The 19,968-nt window shown below is 39.3% G+C and overlaps 1 protein-coding gene and 1 non-coding gene across 2 annotated transcripts; one reads left to right on the forward strand and one right to left on the reverse strand.

The window, feature by feature from the left end:
* Window positions 1-126: 126 nt before the first annotated feature.
* Window positions 127-4,680, forward strand: C1galt1c1 (C1GALT1 specific chaperone 1). Its single transcript, XM_006981561.4, has 2 exons — window positions 127-363; window positions 2,846-4,680. Exon 2 carries the CDS (start codon window positions 2,851-2,853, stop codon window positions 3,805-3,807), a length of 957 nt encoding a protein of 318 aa, XP_006981623.1. The 5' UTR covers window positions 127-363; window positions 2,846-2,850; the 3' UTR covers window positions 3,808-4,680.
* A 12,649-nt stretch (window positions 4,681-17,329) lies between these two features.
* On the reverse strand, window positions 17,330-17,436 carry LOC121825882 (U6 spliceosomal RNA). Its single transcript, XR_006068257.1, has one exon. It is a non-coding gene; the product is annotated as a U6 spliceosomal RNA (small nuclear RNA).
* Window positions 17,437-19,968: the final 2,532 nt, after the last annotated feature.

Here is a 19,968-nt window from a genome sequence, read left to right on the forward strand (position 1 = left end):
TAACTTGCTTTCCCATTCTAGCAGTTTCCACGCCCAGTATAGGCGGACAAGGAGGAGCATGTGGGCGGGTCTAGCATACGCACGCCCCTCGGGGCATCTCATTGGGTACAGTTGAGCGTGAGGGTTACGTCAGGTCTGAACTCGGCGCGGGGCGGGTCCTTTCAGCGTCCGGGAGTCCGTTTCCCCCACCCCCATCCCGCCCCCCTTTAGCTTCCTGTATCGCCCGCTCTTTAATGAAACCAAGGAGAGGACACCGCCTCCGTCTAGAGCAGCCTGGTCAGGAGCGTAACTGAGGGGCCCGTGGACGTGAGAGGAAAGCCGCGTAAGGCTGTGCTTCCCTGCCCTTGAGCCATTCTAGACGCGGTGAGTGCCAAGACCGCAGTCCCCACTCCAAGCGCAACCCGGAGCGGCTGCTCCCCTCCCTCCTTAGGGGAAGGCCTGGGCCCTAGCCCATTCCCAGCATGCTCCACTCGGGATGCCCTGGCAGGTGCTGCGGGAGGACCCAGCGGGAATGGTGAAGAGCAAGCAGCCTTCCTAGAGGCGCGCCCCTGGCCCCTCAATGGGATCTTGAAATACTCAAGCCCATCTCTGTACTCAGTCTCCATTTTGATCTCCATCCACTTTCTCCTTGAAAAAAAAAAAAAGTTCATCTCAAAAACAAAGTTTCTGCCTTCACTGTGTGAAGTTTTAAGTTCCCTTCTACTCTGTAGAAAATACCCTATCGTGTGGATCGCTGATTTTTTTTTATTCCTCCACAGAGGGAAAAATGTTAGGATAATTTGTGCAAATAATTTTGTGTGAAATTTGTAGACGTTTTGAGTTTTAATGGTAGTTTTGCCGCCAGGAGGAGTATCCCTGACAGGAAAAATTCTGACACAAAATCAGGTGAAGGGATTTGTTTGGATTGTTGTGTATTGGCCAGAAGTAATGATTGTGTGATAAGAACTGCAGTTATAACAATTAATATTAAGATGCACCTGGCAACACTGTTTTGAGGCATAGCCTTTCTGTAGTTTCCCCTTTCCTGTGGGAATTGTTTATTGATCAAGTGCTCTGGATTACAGGAGGAAAGTACCATCTTGCCTCTCCCCACCCACTTCCCCAAACACACTCAGAAATTGCACCTTCCCATCACACAGCTGGCTTTGTGGTGCAAGTCAAAGTTCATTTCCTGTTTAAGAAAACAGCAGGAGCCAGACGTAGTGCCACACTAACACCAGCACATGGGCAAATAAAGTGGGAGGATCACAAGTTCAAGACCAGCTCGAGTTGCATATTGAGAGGCTCTTCTCAAAAAAGAAAAGAAGAAAGAAAGAAAACTTTAAATGTAGTATCCTTGTAGCATTGTAGAGAAATTTGGTGTAAGCATCAATTATGCTTAGTAGATTTCTCATTTATAGGTCGCTTCTACCACTTACAGCCTTTGTGACTTTGGGTCAGTTACTTAACCTTTATTGTCCTCTGTTTCCCTATTTAAAGGAAATACATGTGTGGCATGAGGTGGGGGAGGGGGGAGTCACAGAGTTGGGATTTAGGGCCAGATAAAGACAGACTTCAGATGACCACTCTATCATTTCCCCACCTTTTTTTCTTCCTGAAGCAGGAATGTGCTGAAGGCCTGCAGGCCCCTGTGATCCCCTATCTCCAACCCACAGTGCTGGGGTTACGGATAGCTTCCTGCCTTGCCCAGCTTTTTATATGGGCGCTGGGACTGCAACACAGGTCCCCAGGCTTGCATAGCAAGCTTTTATCTACTGAGTCATCTCCCCAACCCCATATATTTACAAAAAAATGACACATAACTGAACATATTTTTAAATGAGAGAAATGACATTAGATAACTTCTGAGGTCCTTTACAACCTTAAGAGACAAGTGGAAATCTAAGGAGCACAGTAGAACTTTGTGGAGTGGCAGGGGAAATTGGGAAACTTTCAGCCTTTACTAGCAAAAATGTAAACCATAATATTTTTCAGCTGTTTTATTTACATTGACATTTCTTTACGTTTCTAGTTGAAATTAAAAATGTAGGACCCCTGTTTACTTCCCCAAGGAATAAAATAACATTTGAGGAGATAAAAATATTCATTGATGTCCCCCAAATATACCTATATTGACTTCTTTCTCCAAACAATTTTCCATTGTGGGCTTTTTCTTATGTCAGTAGTTGGTATACTGTATTGTAAGACATTTAATCTTAGGGGCAGAATGATAATTAATAACATATGATATTAACCACAAGAAACATGATTTAGATTGCTTAAAATGCCTTAGGACATTAGCCACCAGTTAAATAAAGCACTAGTTTGAAAAGACAAATTTGAGACTGGTAGTGGTGGTGGCATACACTTTTAATTCTAGCATTTCACTAAGGAAACAGAGATAGGGGGATCTCTGAGTTCAAGGCCATCATGATCTCCAGAACAAGTTCCAGGACAGCCAGGGCTACACAGAAGAAACCCTGTCTTGAAAAAAGAAAGAAAAGAGAAATTTGAGTTTAAATTGAATATCTGTTCAACTTAAAGTCTTGATCTAAAATGCTTTTGTAATGGCCAGAGGTACTTAAAAACATAGTATAAGTTTCTCATACAAAATTGTTAAAGAATGATGGAAAAACAATGTCTATAACATTGGTTTCTAGGCTAAGGCTTTGATTTGCCTCTTGGTTAAATAAATGCTTATATGTAAAAATTGCCCCCCCTCAACTGCAAATTCTACTCCATGAAGGAGTTTCCTCACCTGATTTCAGCATCTGACCTGCTTTTAAACATTAAGGGCAAATTGTAAGTATATAAGAAATAACCAAGTGAAATTATTAGACTGTTTGAAAAGTCTTTTTCTTTACAGGAAAAATGCTTTCAGAAAGCAGTTCATTTTTGAAGGGTGTGATGCTTGGAAGCATCTTCTGTGCCTTGATCACTATGCTAGGCCACATTAGGATTGGTCACGGAAACAGAACACACCATCATGAGCATCACCACCTGCAAGCTCCTAACAAAGAAGATATCTTGAAAATCTCAGAGGCTGAACGTATGGAACTTAGTAAGAGCTTCCAGGTATACTGTATTGTTCTTGTAAAACCCAAAGATGTGAGTCTTTGGGCTGCAGTAAAAGAGACATGGACCAAACACTGTGACAAAGCAGAGTTCTTCAGTTCTGAAAATGTTAAAGTGTTTGAGTCAATTAATGTGGAGACGAATGACATGTGGTTAATGATGAGGAAGGCTTACAAATATGCTTTTGATAAATACAGAGACCAGTACAACTGGTTCTTCCTTGCACGCCCCACTACTTTTGCTGTTATTGAAAATCTAAAATATTTTTTGTTAAAAAAGGATCCATCACAACCTTTCTATCTAGGACACGCTGTAAAATCTGGAGACCTTGAATATGTGAGTGTGGATGGAGGAATTGTCTTAAGCATAGAATCAATGAAAAGACTCAACAGCCTTCTCAATGTTCCTGAAAAGTGTCCTGAACAAGGAGGGATGATTTGGAAGATATCTGAAGATAAGCAGCTAGCAGTCTGCCTGAAATATGCTGGAGTATTTGCAGAAAATGCAGAAGACGCCAATGGAAAAGATGTATTTAATACCAAATCTGTTGGGCTTTTCATTAAAGAGGCAATGACTAACCACCCAAACCAGGTAGTTGAAGGATGCTGTTCTGATACGGCTGTTACTTTTAATGGATTGACTCCTAATCAGATGCATGTGATGATGTATGGGGTGTACCGGCTTAGGGCATTTGGACATATGTTCAATGATGCATTGGTTTTCTTACCTCCAAATGGTTCTGAGAATGACTGACAAAAAGCAAGAGCGTGCATTTGGTAACCACATTAAGACATATTATCATGGTTTCTAATTGATAATGCATCTAACACAGTAGTGTGTTTCTTTTTCTTAATCTGGTTACGCTGGTATAATCACACATTGAAGTCTACTTGTACGTTTTCAAATGGAATGGTATTTTTTCCTTAAATCACTTGTGAGAAATTTTCATGTGTTAGAAATAAATGTTTTAAGAATAGTAATTTTGCAAATACATATTTATAAATATTTATGTGATGAAGACTAAATTGTAGACATTAAAATCTGTGATGGATTGGTTTTAAATTTTTAATGTATCTTCTTATCTTTCTAATATATGAAAATGAGATCTCTAGTGAATTTGTGTTTAAAATGATACTTTTAGCCCTGTGTTTCCTTTACTTTTCTGTAGGGGTAGGAGCAGGGTCTTACAATGTAGTCCAGGCTGGCCTAGAACTGGCAGTTCTCCTTAGCCTCCTGAGTGCTAGTTTAAATGGTGTGTGCCACTATGCCTAGTTGTTTCCTTTACTTCGGATGTAGATCTGTACTCTAAGCCACATCAATGCCAATGGGTTTACTCTCCTAAAATACACAACAAAGCAATTAAGGAAGTGTTTGTTACCACTGTTAAAGCTTCAATGCTATCCCCAAAAGAATGTGCAAATTTTTACATAAGTTAAGGAATATTCCTCAAAGTTAATTATGTGGCATTCCAGAGTGTTCAGTTTCCATTAACTCTCTACTTCAGCATTCAGATCATGCATTTGAAATGGAGGCTATGAAAACTGTAATGTCGTTTAACTGTTTTCTCCCTTAAGCTATGAGCTGCAGCTTGGATTAAATATATGACCTGTGATTTATTCATGCCTACTGGACAGTGACTTCCATGCAGATCTCCTTTGAAAAAAACTTGCTTTTGCTCCTCTGGCTGATTCACCTACCTAAGTTAAATGTGGGGTTTTATTGTTTTGGTTTTTGTTACTTGTGCAAATTCTGAAAATTTCCCCAGTTTCACGATTATGTCACACATAACCGGTTTGGCTTTGTTTCCATTTTGGGTGGGTAGGCACTAGCCTCACCATCCATGTTGGGTTACCATATTATTTTCGTAATCTCAAGTGAGTACCTAAAATGTCCACCTACTGTGGATACAGTCATTCCTGTCCTCTTAAATGTGTAATATGCTTGGATCTGGCCTATCCTATAATCTGCTCTCTTCAGTTCAATTCATAAGCCCCTTTAGGACGTGAAACTATTTTTAGATACAGTATTCCTTGTAATTGGCCTCATGACTCTAATAATCTCCTTCAGCTTTAGCAAAGCAGGATGAATTTCAGACTATTGATCGTCAAGGTAGTGTGTCAAGCCTTTGTTTTAAATGCTGTCTGGCCTTCTTCCTTGGGATTTTCAGTTAAGATGAAGCATTCTTAATTTCAAAGAATCATAAATCCTATTTAATAAGCACCCTATTATGTGGTTACAGATGCAATTTCTACAGATCAAGTTATGTTCAATGTGAGTATAATGATTAAAAATTCTGAGTATGACTCATTACCCCTAACACTAATATTTTTACATTTATTTTATTGAGGGGAGGGGTTACACAAGTGCACATGTAGAGGTCAGAGGGCAACTTGTGAGAGTCAGTTCTCCCCTTCCACAATGTGGGTCCTGGAGATCAAACTTGTATTGTCAGTGTTCACAATAAGCGCCTTTACCCACTAAGCCATCTATGTGGCTTTATTTAAAATTTTCTATTTTAGGGACCAGAGAGATAGCTCAGTGTTTAAGAGCACTTCCCATCTTCCAGAAGACCCAAGTTAAGTTTCCATTACCCATATTGGGTGGCTGACAACTACCTGTAACTCACCTGTAATTCACCACCTTCTTTTGACCTTTGCAGACACTTGCACACACATGACAAAAGAAACACATATACACATAAAATGTAACTTTTTTCTATTTTTGTTGTGTCACCTTGCCAGCACCAGTATTTAAATTTTTCATCTTTGGGCTGGAGAGATGGTTCAGCCATTAAAGGCTAGGCTCAAAACCAAAAATACAAAATTTTTATCTTTAATTACATTAGCCTATCAAAATACTGAAATTTCCAGGCCGTGCATGGTCTAGGAAGTGAGTTCCAGGACAGCCAAGGCTACATAGAGTGACCTTATCTCAAAAATTAAACAAAACTATTGGAGTAAATGTCAGTGAATACACCCTTTTGACTTTCCAGCCAATAGATGACAAGGTAAACATGGGCATTTATATTGCTGGGTGGGTGGGTAGCCTTCAGCAGGAGGGCTCCTCCAGCACAGGGCTCAAAGGGAGAGCCACAGAGTTAGATTGTACTAGACTTATCTATCTGAGGGGTTAGGAAAAAAACACTCACACTCTCTCTTGATGGTTTCCTTCTTTGGTCTCTAATCTATGTTCTTCCTGTGTTCTTTCTACTGTATATTTTTTCCTCTATAGCTTATATACCCCAACAAAGTTTTTCAGGCAATATAGGAATTCCAATGTGGTTACATTCTATTTTTCAAGTGATTGACTACAACGAATACAAAACAAACAGTAAAAACAGCATGATTAAACATTTTACATATTACAGGTGAAAAACAAGTTATCCCAAGAACCCATTCACATTCATACCCAAGCAACTTGTTATAAATTAACTGTGTGGGCAAGCAAGCTATTCTTCTCAGTCAGGTCTTTTACTGGCAGACTACATTTTGCAGTTACAAAGAAAAGACCAATTACTTTATTACTTCTCTTGAAAGGTAATCTTATAAGGAATCTTGAATCACAAACATAAGCTTTTATACATGAAAAACAGTCAGCTGTACTTTAAATCTTTAGGGTATGTACCCACTCAATAGTTTTCTTTATATCAGATTGAGAGAAAACATGAATATAAGGAATTAATCATTACCTTTGATCATTAATCAACCCTAGCAAGGAAAGTATGTCAGCTAGTAATAATTGGAGTGCTTTGTATTTTTTACCTTAACCTAATCAATCTATAACTCAGCAATATGTCCTTGTGAACTTTAAATTGTTTTCTGCAGTTTTTCATCTCAAAGCTATTATCAAAACATCTGTTATAGCCTGAAGTTACTTAAGGCTTTGTTTCAGCTAATGTTACACACCAAAACCTGAGACTGCATCTTTCAGCATTAAGAGAATTAGAGCCAGCCTGGCTCTTGGGGACTCAATTGTTTTCCTTAATCATTAACCTGAATTGTGATCTATGCTGCTCCTTAGGTGAAACTCATAGGACTTAGGTGTGTGACATTTCCTTGTATGTATTTTTATTTGTCAAAATTCTGTATAAGCTAACATTATTATTATCCATTAGACAGTACAATTTAGGAAGGAATCATCTTCATGACAATACACAGATAAAAATGCTCAGCAGAACAAGATGTTTCCATGATATAAACATACTACATTACAGGCAGGGAGGATCTCCTCACACCCATTCACACCATGCCAGATATCAAAGGAAGATGGCAGGGGCAAACATGTAAAGGCACAGCAGAAGCAAAAGACATTCTGGGATCTGGGGTCTCAGGGCCTTGCCTATCTGAGATTCATCCATCAGGGATTTTCCTCCTAGTGGGCTGACAACCTGAAGTCAATTGCCACCTGCTGCTCCTCTGACATGGCCACTGGCACATTTAAAATAAAATTAATGCTTGATTGAGTTTTTATACATGATATTGGATTATAAAATGTCTGCAGTAGTATGTTGCCTCTTAGAAATTATGTATATCCAGGCTTGTAGATAAAAGGTGGCTCACTAACAGATAAATTGTAATACTGTGGTTGTAGATACTGACACACTTTTCATAATGTCATTTCACTTTATGTGTAAAAATACACATTTAGTAGCTAAGCTAACCCTAGCCATACTCTGGAATTAGGATGTGAGTTGAGGAAAAATAGAGGTCCAATGCAAATTGATCATAAATGTGAATATCCTTTACATATGGCTAATGACTAGCATAATAAATACATAGGTTTAAACAACTATCAGAAATTGAGACATGCAGCCACAGCTAACATATAAATGAGAGAAAAAAAATTTTTTTGGTTTTTCAAGAAAGAGTTTCTTAGTGTAGCCCTGGTTTTCCTGGAACTCACTCTGTAGACCAGACTGTCCTTGAACTCACAGAGATCTGCCTGCTTCTGCTTCCTGAACAGAGTGCTGGAATCAAAGGTGTGTGCCACCACCTCCTTGTTTGTAGATGTCTTCTAAAAGTTGAATTTGTGTTTATTTTTCTGTTTGTCTTAAGTAGACACTGGAACCTAACTTAAGCAGACCCCAGGCCATTTCCTTGCATGAGCTGAATCCTCCTCAAAAATGAAAACATCATATTTAGAATAAAAAAGAAATAATACTCCTTGGCTTTTTCTTTTTGATGTAGCAAAAAAAGTTATTCTGTATCAAATCTGGCTTATAAAATCAAGAGTTTTTTTTGGAGTGAATTTAAAAAAACCCATCAGGTTTTATTAAAGCAGATTATACCTAAATTAGAAAAATTGCAGAAAGCAGTCTAGTGGGGCATCATTCATTTCTGCTTCCTTTGTTAAATGTTCTTTAGGTGAAAAATCCAGTGCATTTGGTGCATGCATGGGTGGTCATGTGATAAGTAGCTTTTTTTGTTTTCTAGTGTATTTTTTTAAGGTTGTATATATGTGTAGGTCTGTGCAAGTAAGATCAGGTGCCCTTGTGTTTATAAAAGTTAGCTTCTTTTTTGTTTTATAGTTATTTTTAATGGTGTGTATATGTGTGGGTATGTGCAAGTAAGAGCAGGTGCCCTTGGAGGTCAGAAGAGGATGTCAGATCCCCTGGAGCTGGAGTTCCCAGGCATTTGTGAGCCACCTGATGTGAGTGCTGGGAACTGAACTGAGGTCCTGGTTTTCTAAAAGAACAGACTCTGAGTCATCTCTCCAGCCCATTTGGGGAGTGTTAATGTTTTAATCACATTTGTGTGTGTGGATGCGCAGGCACTTGCCACAGGCACATGTGTGGAGTTCATGTGAGTTCCTGGGATCATGCTCAGGTCCTCAAGCTTGGCAGCAAGCACCTTTAGCCACTGAGCCATCTCTTCACCAGCATTGTTTGGGGCTTTTTATTGTTGTTTAGTTTTTAAACACAGGCTTTCTTTAGCCCAAGCTGACTTCAGATTCAAGGGACTCATTCTGCCCCAAGCTCCTAAGTGTTGAAATTATAGACATGAGCCATCATGCCTGGCCTTTTACAAACATTTTTTGTTGAGAGTTTAAAATAGGGGCTCGAAAGATGGCTCAGTGATCAACAGCATTGACTGCTCTTCCAGACGACCCTGGTTCAGAAATTCCCAGCACCCATATGGCAGCTAACAACTGTCTGTGACTCCAAGACACCCTCACACAGACCTATATGCAGGCAAAATACCAATGCACATTAAAAAAATTATCAAGAGTCTAAAATAATGGGAATATATCATTGTACCTTGCTCATATTCACCCTCCCAGTACACTTTCTCATTCCCCCAAATATAGCCCTTCTGCTTTCATGACACAATCAAATTCCAGAAATGAGAAAACTGTGAGATTTGTCATCCCCCAACCTACTCTGTTGTTGCACCTCCCCCTCCCTTTAGATTCCCTTGACTCACAGTCTCTAGCAGAAATTAACTTTTTTTTAGCATAGGAACAGTTTTTCAAATTTTATCTACCTTTCCCCCAAAATTTTAAAATCGATGTATCAGGATTTAGTCGCTCAGACTTATCCTCCCAGCTGAAGGGCGGAGACAGGAAGATCTCAAGTTAGAACCCAGCCTTTAGTAAAATCCTGTCTCAAAAATTAATAATCATGGGCTAGCAAGATGGCTTAGTGGCTAAAGGTACTTGCCACCAAGTCTGATGATATGAGTCCAATTTCCAGGACCCACATGGTAGAAGAGAACTGACTCCCACAAATTGTTTCCTAAACTCTACAGGCAGATTTAAAAAAAGAAAATAAATATTAAAAATCAGCCAAGTGTGGTGGTGCAATCCTTTAATCCCAGCACTTAGGAGACAGAGGCAGGTAGATCTTTGTGAGTCTGGGTCCAGCCTCAAGTTCCAGGACAGTCAGGGTTATATAATGGGACCCTGTCTCAAAAAGTAGCAAAACTTGGGGTTGGGGATTTAGCTCAGTGGTAGAGTGCTTGCCCAGCAAGTGCAAGGCCTTGGGTTCGGTCCTCAGTTCTGAAAAAAAAAAAAAGACGACAAAAAAGACCCCCCCCAAAAAAACCCAAAATAGCAAAACTAAAAAAAAAAATCACATTCAATATGCATCATCACCAAAAATTAAATGGATGATAGGAAATGACTTGATTGGAAAATAAAACATGATGTGTATCTGGAAGTCTTCATTTTACAAAAACAAACTTTTTTTTTTTTTTTGGTTTTTCAAGACAGGTTTTTTCTGTGTAGTTTTGGTGCCTGTTCTGCGTCTCACTGTAGACCAGGCTGGCCTCGAACTCACAGAGATCCGCTTGGCTCTGACTCCCAAGTGCTGGGATTAAAGGCGTGCGCCACTGCTGCCTGGCACAAAAACAAACTTTTAACCTATATCATTGTGACATCTTTACAAATTTTTCCTTTTACATACCAAGCATTTTTTGAGCTGAATGCTAGGCCTGGTGCCCCGTGAAATGCAACAAGAACCCAAAGCCATGATTCATTACAAGGATTCAGTCACTTTGTATAAGGTTTGCAGGAGCAGTAAAACAAACCATTGTTTACATTGTATAACACTGTCCTCGGTGCATGTCATGGCCATTGCCCTCTTGAACTCTTAGCAGCTGGGATTACCCTCAGGAGACCCAGACATGATTTGGTCCATTAATTCTATCATAAGGGGAGGGGCTCATGAGGTCTTACCTATTCCTAAAGATAAGTAGGCAGTTAATAGTTGCTTACTGGGGCAGCTCACAAGGCCCCACTCTTCCTTGAGAATATATAGGCAGTTAACAGTTGCTGAGCATGGGACTCAGGAGCCCCATCAACAATAGATAGTTAATAGTTGCAGAGAATGGGGCTCAGAAGGACACCCCTGCACTGCCAAGGATAGGTAAGCAGTTAAGAGTTGAGAGAGAGAATCAGGATTCCCTAGCCTTCCCAGAGACTAGGCAGGCAGTAGTTTAACCAGGCATAAATTGTCCATGCTCCTGTAACCCCCATTAAGCTCATTGGCTCGCCGTGCTAGACATGGTTGAAATCTTTTCTTTGGTCTGTAGCTTGGTGCTCTATATGAGGTAAATAGGTATTTGTTCATCTCCCTAGGAAAAGCCACACAAAAATTAGAATATGGTGGTCCATTTACCTAAAAGTCCTGGATTTTGAGAGATACCATTTCTTTAAATTCACAAAGAAAATCCATATATTAGTTTTTTTTTTTGTTTTTTTGTGATTCCACACAAGAATAGCCACACCATTTATGCCATCGCATTTTCACTTTGGCAAAAGTTCTGGCAGAAGAGCAGGACTTAAAGGTTTGGGTTTTTTGGTTTGGTTTCATTAATTCTTGGGATAGGACAGGAGAGATGACTCAGTGGTTAAGAGCATTGGCTGCTTTTGCAAAGGACCCAGGTTCAGTTACCAACACCCACATGGTAGCTCACAACCAGCTGTGACTCGAGTTCCAGGGAACCCAATACCCTCTTCTGACCTTTGCATGCACCAGGCACACATATGGTGCATGGACATACATGCAGGCAAAACAGCCATGCACATAATTTTTTTTTTTAATTCTTGGATCATGATAAGACACATCAACTAGGTACCCTGTGTACTAAATAAATGAGAACTGTCAAAACATGAGTTGAGTACTTCCTGAGGAAGTGGTGACAAGTTGACTGGCCTAACAAACATCTTTGAATACTGGTACTGATCATTTTTCTCCCTGTATTTATCTAAAATATATGGCAGGAAGCCTTAAGAAATACTGCCTTTTCATGAACCCATTCCTGTCCATACATTAAACATGAGCACCACATATACAGTTTAAAATTTTCAGTAACCACATTAAAGAGTAAAAAGACATAGGTAAAATTACTTTTCAGTAATATTTTATTTAACCCAATATATCTAAAGTACTGTCATTTCAACAAGTAATCTACAGGAATAATTACACAGTTAACATTCTTTTCTAGTTGAGTCTTTGAAATGCAGTGTATATTTGATAGTTATAACATATAACAATTCATTTACCACATTTCCAGTGCTCAGTAGCAACATATGGCTAGTGACCACCATACTGCAAAGTAGAGGGCTATACAGTTCCAAAAATGTGCCAGATAGGTTTAAATATGAATGGGAGAAAACACCCAAAAGTCCTGTTTGGGGTTGTGTCAGATGAAATTAAAACTGGAACCTATCTTTAGTAGGCTCCAGGCCATCACCTTGCATGAGTTCAATCAAGGACCATCCCCTTCAAAATGAAATCATTGTATTTGAAGCAAAACATCAATTAGACATCTTAACTTTTACCCTTATATAAATGAACCCAGACTACTCATTAACTTTAATCATCATTAATATTTTCTCTCAACTATCTTCAAAGTAATTGTTAGGCCTGTGCTTGCACAATGCACACTTCTCTAATTGCCATGCTTTTTTTTAAAAGACAGTCAGTGCATAGCTTTGGCTAGTCTCAGAGAGATCCTCCACCTCAGCCTCCTGAGTGTTGGAATTGCTCCCACATAACTAGTTACTCCCTTGTATCACTTTTTAAGGATTCAACAAAAGCCTCTAAATGCCATAACCTTTAAATGGCTATAAAGCACCTGGCTTCAAGGCGACTGAGTAGTAGGAACAGCTCAGCTCTCAGAACTGAGTTCAACTTCAAAGGATTCTCCTAGTACATCCTGCTGCTGGAGGAAAAGACCATCCCGTCAGCAGCATAAGACTGTGTAAGCACTCCACACACTCATACAAACCCTACCTACTGTTATCCCACTGTGAAACACAAGATTACCAAGGTACACTTCCCTCTCATGAGTCACAAAGATGATTCAACTATGGGCCAGGCTTAACCTCTGAGCATTAGTGTCCTCATTTGTAAAAAACTTAAAAGCTGTCCCCACAGAATCATAAAAATTAATGAAAATATGTAAGATTTTCGGCATGGTGGACACCCAGAGAATGCTATTTCCTTTTTCTCTTCCTTATTTGTACACATTTAGTACTCCAGTCATTCATGTATCAATTCTTGGAAATAAATATCTTGATGGTAAAATATTAAGCTACTGATTTGAACAGGTGGTGCTGAATATTCAAACTAATAAAGAAATAGTCTTAAAATAACTAATCTGGTCAGGCAGTGGTGGCGCACGCCTTTAATCCTAGCACTCAAGAGGCAGAGGCAAACGGATCTCAGTGAGTTGGAGGCCAGCCTGGTCTACAAAGTGAGTTCCAGGACAGCTAGACTGTTACACAGAAACTCTGTCTTGAAAAACCAAAAAAGAAAAAAGATAACATCTGCACATTTAATCGGTGCTATGTGATAAAACAGCTTTTTTTTCCTGAAAGCTTTTAAACAAGTATTTTTAGCAGTAAGCCATAAATTACTTTTAAAAACATAAGTTTAGACTATGTTTCCCTTTCTAAGTAAATTAGATACTTCTGAAGCCTAAATTGCTTAAATTGATGTAGTTCTTATTTCTCACGCTTTAATCAAGAGGTTTCTGTTCATACTGGTGGAAAACCCTGCATCAGTGAGGCTCCTTCATCCTTGTAAATGCTTCTGAAGGCTAGTACTTGGGAGAGTACTGTTTGATACCACACAAAGGGTAATAAAGCCATGTGCCTCTCCTCTGATCTCATTCAGGAGCAAGAAAGGATTAACTTTGTCAATTCCTTTCCATATATATTACAAAATAACTTTAACCTTGTGAAATACAACATAAGTACAATATAAGTACTCAAGTTTCTAATATATTTTATCTTGTATGATTTTAAAAACAATAAAGCAGTATCTGAAAAAAATACATTCCAGTCATGTTTTGAAAGCTATTTAGTAGATGATGTGTTAGATGAAGCTATTATCATGCTAAATGAGGCTATTTTAAATCTGTATTCAAATATGTTTAATTTTTTAAAAACATATTGTTTTAATATTTTTTATTTTATGTTCATTGGTGTTTTGCTTGCATGTATGTCTTTGTGATGGTGTAAGAAGCCCTGCAACTGGAGTTACAGACAGGTGTGAGCTGACATGTGGGTGCTGGGAATTGAACCCAGGTCTCCTGGAAGAACAGACAGTGCTCTCAACCTCTGAGCCATCTTTCCAGCCCTCAAAACATAATATTATTTAAACAGAATTTGAAGTCTAAATGCTTACACAAGAAAACTTTAAAAAATAACTTTAGGGACTAGGGATGTAGCTTAATTGGTACAGTGCCTGCCTAGGATACAGGAAGTCCTGAGTTTGAACCCCAGCACTGCATTAAAAATGGGTGTAGTGGTACACACCTACAGTCCCAGCACTTAGGAGGTAGAGGCCTAGATTGAGAAGTTCAAAGTCATCCTCCCTACACAGAGAAAGTTCCATGCTAGCCTGGGCTACAAGAGGCTGCATGGAAAGGGCAAGGGGGGAGATGAAAGGAAATGGAAGAAAGAAAGGGAAGAACTTAGCCATATGAAAGCGTATGTAGTGCACTAATTCTCAGTGAGTTAACTTTAAGAGAGCTGCCCAGCAGTGGGACGGAGTCCTGTGCTCATTGCATGAGTTGGCTGTTTGAAACCTGGAGCCTATGCAGGGACGCTTGGCTCAGTCTGGGAGGAGGGGACTGGACCTGCCTGGACTGAGTCTACCAGGTTGATCGCAGTCCTTGGGGGAGGCTTTGCCCTGGAGGAGGTGGGAATGGGGGGTGGGCTGGAGGTAAGAGGAGGGGTTGGGAGAGGGGAGAACAGGGGAACCCGTGGCTGATATGTAGAACTGAATGGTATTGTAAAATAAAATAAAAGAAGAGAGAGAGAGAGAGAGAGAGAGAGAGAGAGAGAGAGAGAGAGAGAGAGAGAGAGAGAGAGAGAGAGCTGCCCAGAAGGTACAGGATAAAAGCTACTCACTCTCACCAATTAAGGTCAGATGTGTTAGTGAAGTGAATTTTGGCTTTAAAATGTTAATAGAACAGCGTCTTCAACAACATAAGTTTTACATTAACATAAGTTTACATTAACTCATTTAACATGTTGGAGGACAACTCAAGGGAGTCATTTTTCTCCTTCCACCAAGTGGGTCCTGGGGACTGAACTCAGGTTGTCAGTCTTGGCAGTAAGTATCCTTACCTACTGAGCCATCTTGCCAGCCCCCTGGAGCACCAATTAAATAAGTAAAAGCCATTCTACATGCAAAGTATTTCACATCATGAAAAACTTTAGAATGTCAATATATAGAAACAGAAGCTTTAAGCCCTGAAGAATAAGGAAGCAAAATTAAACGTTTTTTACTGGGCAAGGTGGCTCCAGTCTGTTATCCTGAATTCTGCAGGCAAGAGGATTCTGAAATCAAGGCTAGCCCAGGCTCTATCACCTCTCTGACTAACACCACCAGTTGCCTAAGGGCTAGGGATGAATCTGTAACAGTGTTTGCCTAGCATGGATGAGACCCTGGTTGAGCCCCTATATTTGATCACTGGTTTGCAAGTTTCCAAGCCTCAGGGCATCAGCATAAGGCAATCTCAATCTTGGGGGACAAAGAATACCCCTTTTTAAAACAGAAATTGGTAGGGATAAAAATTGGCTGCCAGATCTTAGAACTCCCAGTAAGTTTGATGAACAAGGAAAATAAATTTGTTTTTTTGGTTTGGTTTGGTTTTTGGTTTTTTAAGATAGGGTGATAGGGTTTCTCTTTGTAGCAGCCCTGGCTGTCCTGGAACTTGTTCTCTAGACCAAGCTGGCCTGGAACTCACTAAGATCCTGCTGCCCCTGCCTCCTGAGTGCTGAGATTAAAGGTGTGAGCCACCATTGCCACCACCACCACCAGGCTGAAGGAAACTGAATTTGTGTTGAAGGTTTATGTTAAAATGGCACTTTCTCCAAACAAGAGCTTAGTCACAACCAGTCTTGCTGAAAAGCAACTCCTTTGCCTGTATGCTTGTGGAAGCCAGAAGTTACTTATTACACTACAGGAAACAAAATGATAGTTGGCAATTATCACTGACAAGCTGTATGATTAAAGATTAAAATAGGAAAGATAAAGCTTTGTATCTTGTAAATCTAGATGTTTTTCCTGTGGTAGAATTCCAAGAATACTTAAGTGAACTTGAAGGGAGTAAATAATTCATTATGCCCTATCATTTATTGTTCCTCATTCACCCTGACGAAATTAAGTATTTGAAAAGCTGTGCATGGTGGTGCACACTGGTAATCCAAGTACTCAAGGGACTAGGCAGGAGGATCAGAAGTTCAGGGCAGCTTGAACTATACACATAGCAAGACCTTTCCTCAAGGGGAAAAGAAGAATCTTGAAAATGTCTGGATGATTTGATGGATTTCTTTTTCTGTTTTTGCCTGAAAGAAAAACCAATGTCGTACATGCTGATATTAAGAAATCTTCAATGGATTGGAGATGGCTTAGTGGTTGAGAGCAATTGTTCTTGTAAAGGACCCAAGTTCGTTCTCCAGAGGACATGCAGCCAAAACACTTATACATATAAAAATTCTAAAAATAAGTCTTCGACATAACATAAGCCATTGAACTAATGTTCCACAAGAAACTGATACCTATAGTTCTGTTTTTAATTAACTGCTTCCGATAGTTACACATCTTTCCTTCCTCTAATCAAGTTTTCTTTATCCATTTGAGGTATCAAGTCTCATTACCATTTCTATTTGCTGCATTTCACAAACACACTAATTGGCAAAACAGTCCATTTAATTGTAATTGAATATTAGTAGTGAAGCATGTCATTCTCTCCAACAAGGGTTTTAAGACAAAATTATTTTTACTACTTTGTCTTATTTCTCAGAGTATTCAAGGATAAAATTTAGTGTTCTTCAATTGTTGCTCTAAAGCAAATGTTAGTTTCCTCCCTGTGACTTTATTTCAGGGTTTTTGTTGTTGTTGTTGGAAATAGCATCTATGTAGTCCAGGCTGGCCTAAAACTCACATTCATCTGGGATTAATGAACTGCTCATAATAAACAATCAGAAGAAACTCCTGAGAGTCTCTCCTTTAATCCATTCTATGATAGATTTTATTCACTAAAAGGCTGGCTTTAGAGACAAGGTAGAATAAGCTGGTCTCCAAGCCTCAATCTGCCTCCTCCAGCCTTCTGAGTCCCAGTATTGTAGGCAATTATAGAGGTGCACTACCATAGCTGGCTTCTTTGTTTTTCAGGCAGGTCTCCGTAAGTAGCAAGGGCTGGCTTTAAATTCATGGTAGTCCTTCTTAGGTCTCCCAAGTGCTAGCAGGACTACAGCCATGTACCACCACACTCAACCTCCTAGTTCTTTTTTTTTTTTCTTAATAAACTGGTTAAAAAATATGGAACGTTTCACGAATTCGCATGTCATCCTTGCGCAGGGGCCATGCTAATCTTCTCTGTATTGTTCCAATTTTAGTATATGTGCTGATGAAGCGAGCACTCAACCTCCTAATTCTAATGCTTGTTTTAAAACTGACCCTTGCCCGGCGGTGGTGGCACACAGCTTTAATCCTAGCACTCTGGAGGCAGAGCCAGGCGGATCTCTGTGAGTTCAAGGCCAGGCTGGGCTACAGAGTGAGTTCCAGGTAAGGTGCAAAGCTACACAGAGAAACCCTGTCTCAAAAAAAAAAAACAACAAAAAAAAGCAAAACAAAACAAAAAAACAAAACAAAAAACCAAACAACAACAACAACAAAAAACAAATAAAACTGACCCTCAATTTTGTGCATTCATACCAATCTGATGTCACTGTAATCCTTGACTAGGAATTAATTGGTTTTAATACAATACTAAATAAACTCATGTTATAGTTGGCAAATCTCACTATTGCTGCCATAAAAAGTTTACTAAAAATATGCATAGAAAGCATACAATACAAAATATAAAAATATATCATTCATTTACATGCATCAGTCTTCAAACAGATTGCTATGGCTTCATTACAAAATGCTGTAAGACATTGACATTAAAAGTAGAGTTATGCTGAGCAGTAGTGGCACATGCCTTTAATCCCAGCACTCAGGAGGCAGAGCCAGGCCTCTGTGAGTTTGAGTCCAGCCTGTGAGATCCATGATAGGCTCCAAAGCTACACAGAGAAACCCTGTCTTGGAACCCCCCTCCCAAAAAAAGTAGTTATATTTGGTCTAATTTTTGCTGTAACATATTTAATGAATATGCTCTACAGGGTTTCCAGAATATTTTAATTGCCTGCTCTTACAGCAAGTTTGTGGTTGCTTGAGACCTCAGAAGTGATAGTATATTGACATGGGATTTATGTTTTCACTGTTTTTCTTTCATTACAAATCAATTTTAGTAGATACTCCTTTAGAAATTGGAATCATTTTGAATTTCCCGAAGAACACTGAGAGAGATGTCCTCAATATTAAGGAATCTAGATAAACAAAATTAAAATATTTACATTTTGTTTGGGCATGCACTCAACATAGTTCCATTAATACATAATTGCTGTGTTTATGTTACCATGACCAACAAAAAAATGAAATCCCTCTGCAAATTTTGCAAATTGCTGTTTGTTTATCTTCTTCTAAAGCACTATGCCTAGAAATAGTGTATACTATTTGTGTTTAGATGGGGAACTTGCTTGTATAGAATCATTATTTAACAAATAGCATATGATCTCTATGTGGGGATTATCTTATCCCTCAATATGGAAATGTTCATGACTACCCTTGGGATAAATCCAGCTGGTTTTGTTTGAAGTTGGATGTTTTTTAAAAAGAGGTAAAAGAAAAGAAAACATGAGCTGGTCTTGGTGGTGCAGCCCATAATCCTAGTTTCATGGGAGGCTGAAGCAAGACTACCAGAAGTTCGAGACTGCTGGATTATAGAATGAGTTCAAGACCAGTTTAGGTAAATTAGTGAGACCTTGTCTCAAAATAAAATGAAGCCTAGGGATACAGCCCAGTGTCAGAGCACTTGCTTAACATTTACAAAGTCTGGGGCCAACCTCCAGTTTGGGGGGTTGTGGGGGGCAGCTGCTAACAGAACAACAGCAAAACATGAGTCTGCTAGAAGAGATTGACTGACGGGCACTGAACTATGGGATAGCCATCTAACCTGAGATAGTAAACTGTTACAACTCCAAAGCATATGGATTTCATTTTTTTAATCTACTGTGTGCTAGGTGTTTTGCCTGTGTATATGTCTATGCCCCGCATATGTGCCTGGTACCAATGGAGGCTCTTCTAAACCCCTTGTAACCAGAGTTACAGACAGTCATGAGCCACTATGGGGTTGCTGAGAACCTAACCCAGTCTTCTGTACTATCTCTCCATTCCTACATTTGAATTAAAAAAAAACACTTTATACTGGATACAATGTAAGAGGTACTTTTATAGTTAGTTTATATGCAGTTTGTACTTTATTTGAAACAGTGTCTCACTATGTAGACCAGGCTGGCCTCAAACTCAGAGAGCTGCCTGTCTCTGCCTCCCAAGTGCTGTGGTTAAAAGCGTGAGCCACAACACCCAACACAAATTTGATGACTAAAATTAGAAAAGTATTGTAATTAATACTGACTTTATAAATTGGTCTCGGGGCTATCACCATTGCTCATTTTTTCTTCATGAAGTTTTCTATACTCACTACACTAGAAGCCGCTTAATTGCAAGAGCTTCTTGTAAATTTTTCCTTTGTGCCATTCTATATAGAAACAATACCTATTGAGATCAACTGACCTGGGCTGAGTAAAAATGAGCCAACTACATAAGAATAGCTGGAATGGAAATTAAGTTTGGCACAGATTTAATTTTGAAATTTAAAATTTGTGTCATGTTGCTCAAAAGATACCAGGCCCTCTCTATTACTCTTGGGAATACACGTGAATTTTCCTTCAAGCATGCTGCAGAAAGTGGCTCATCTTTCTGCTAGTTTAGCATCTCTCAGTTGGCTCCCATACATGGCCTATGTTTAAAAACTGAAAAGGCCAGCTGGGCATGGTGGCGCGTTCGCC

The sequence above is a fragment of the Peromyscus maniculatus genome, chromosome X, assembly GCF_049852395.1.
Source record: "Peromyscus maniculatus bairdii isolate BWxNUB_F1_BW_parent chromosome X, HU_Pman_BW_mat_3.1, whole genome shotgun sequence".
Classification (NCBI taxonomy): Eukaryota; Metazoa; Chordata; class Mammalia; order Rodentia; family Cricetidae; genus Peromyscus; species Peromyscus maniculatus.

Coding starts and splice junctions, on each gene's coding strand:
- C1galt1c1 (XM_006981561.4), top strand. CDS start 2,851: ATGCTTTCAGAAAGCAGTTCATTTTTGAAGGGTGTGATGCTTGGAAGC.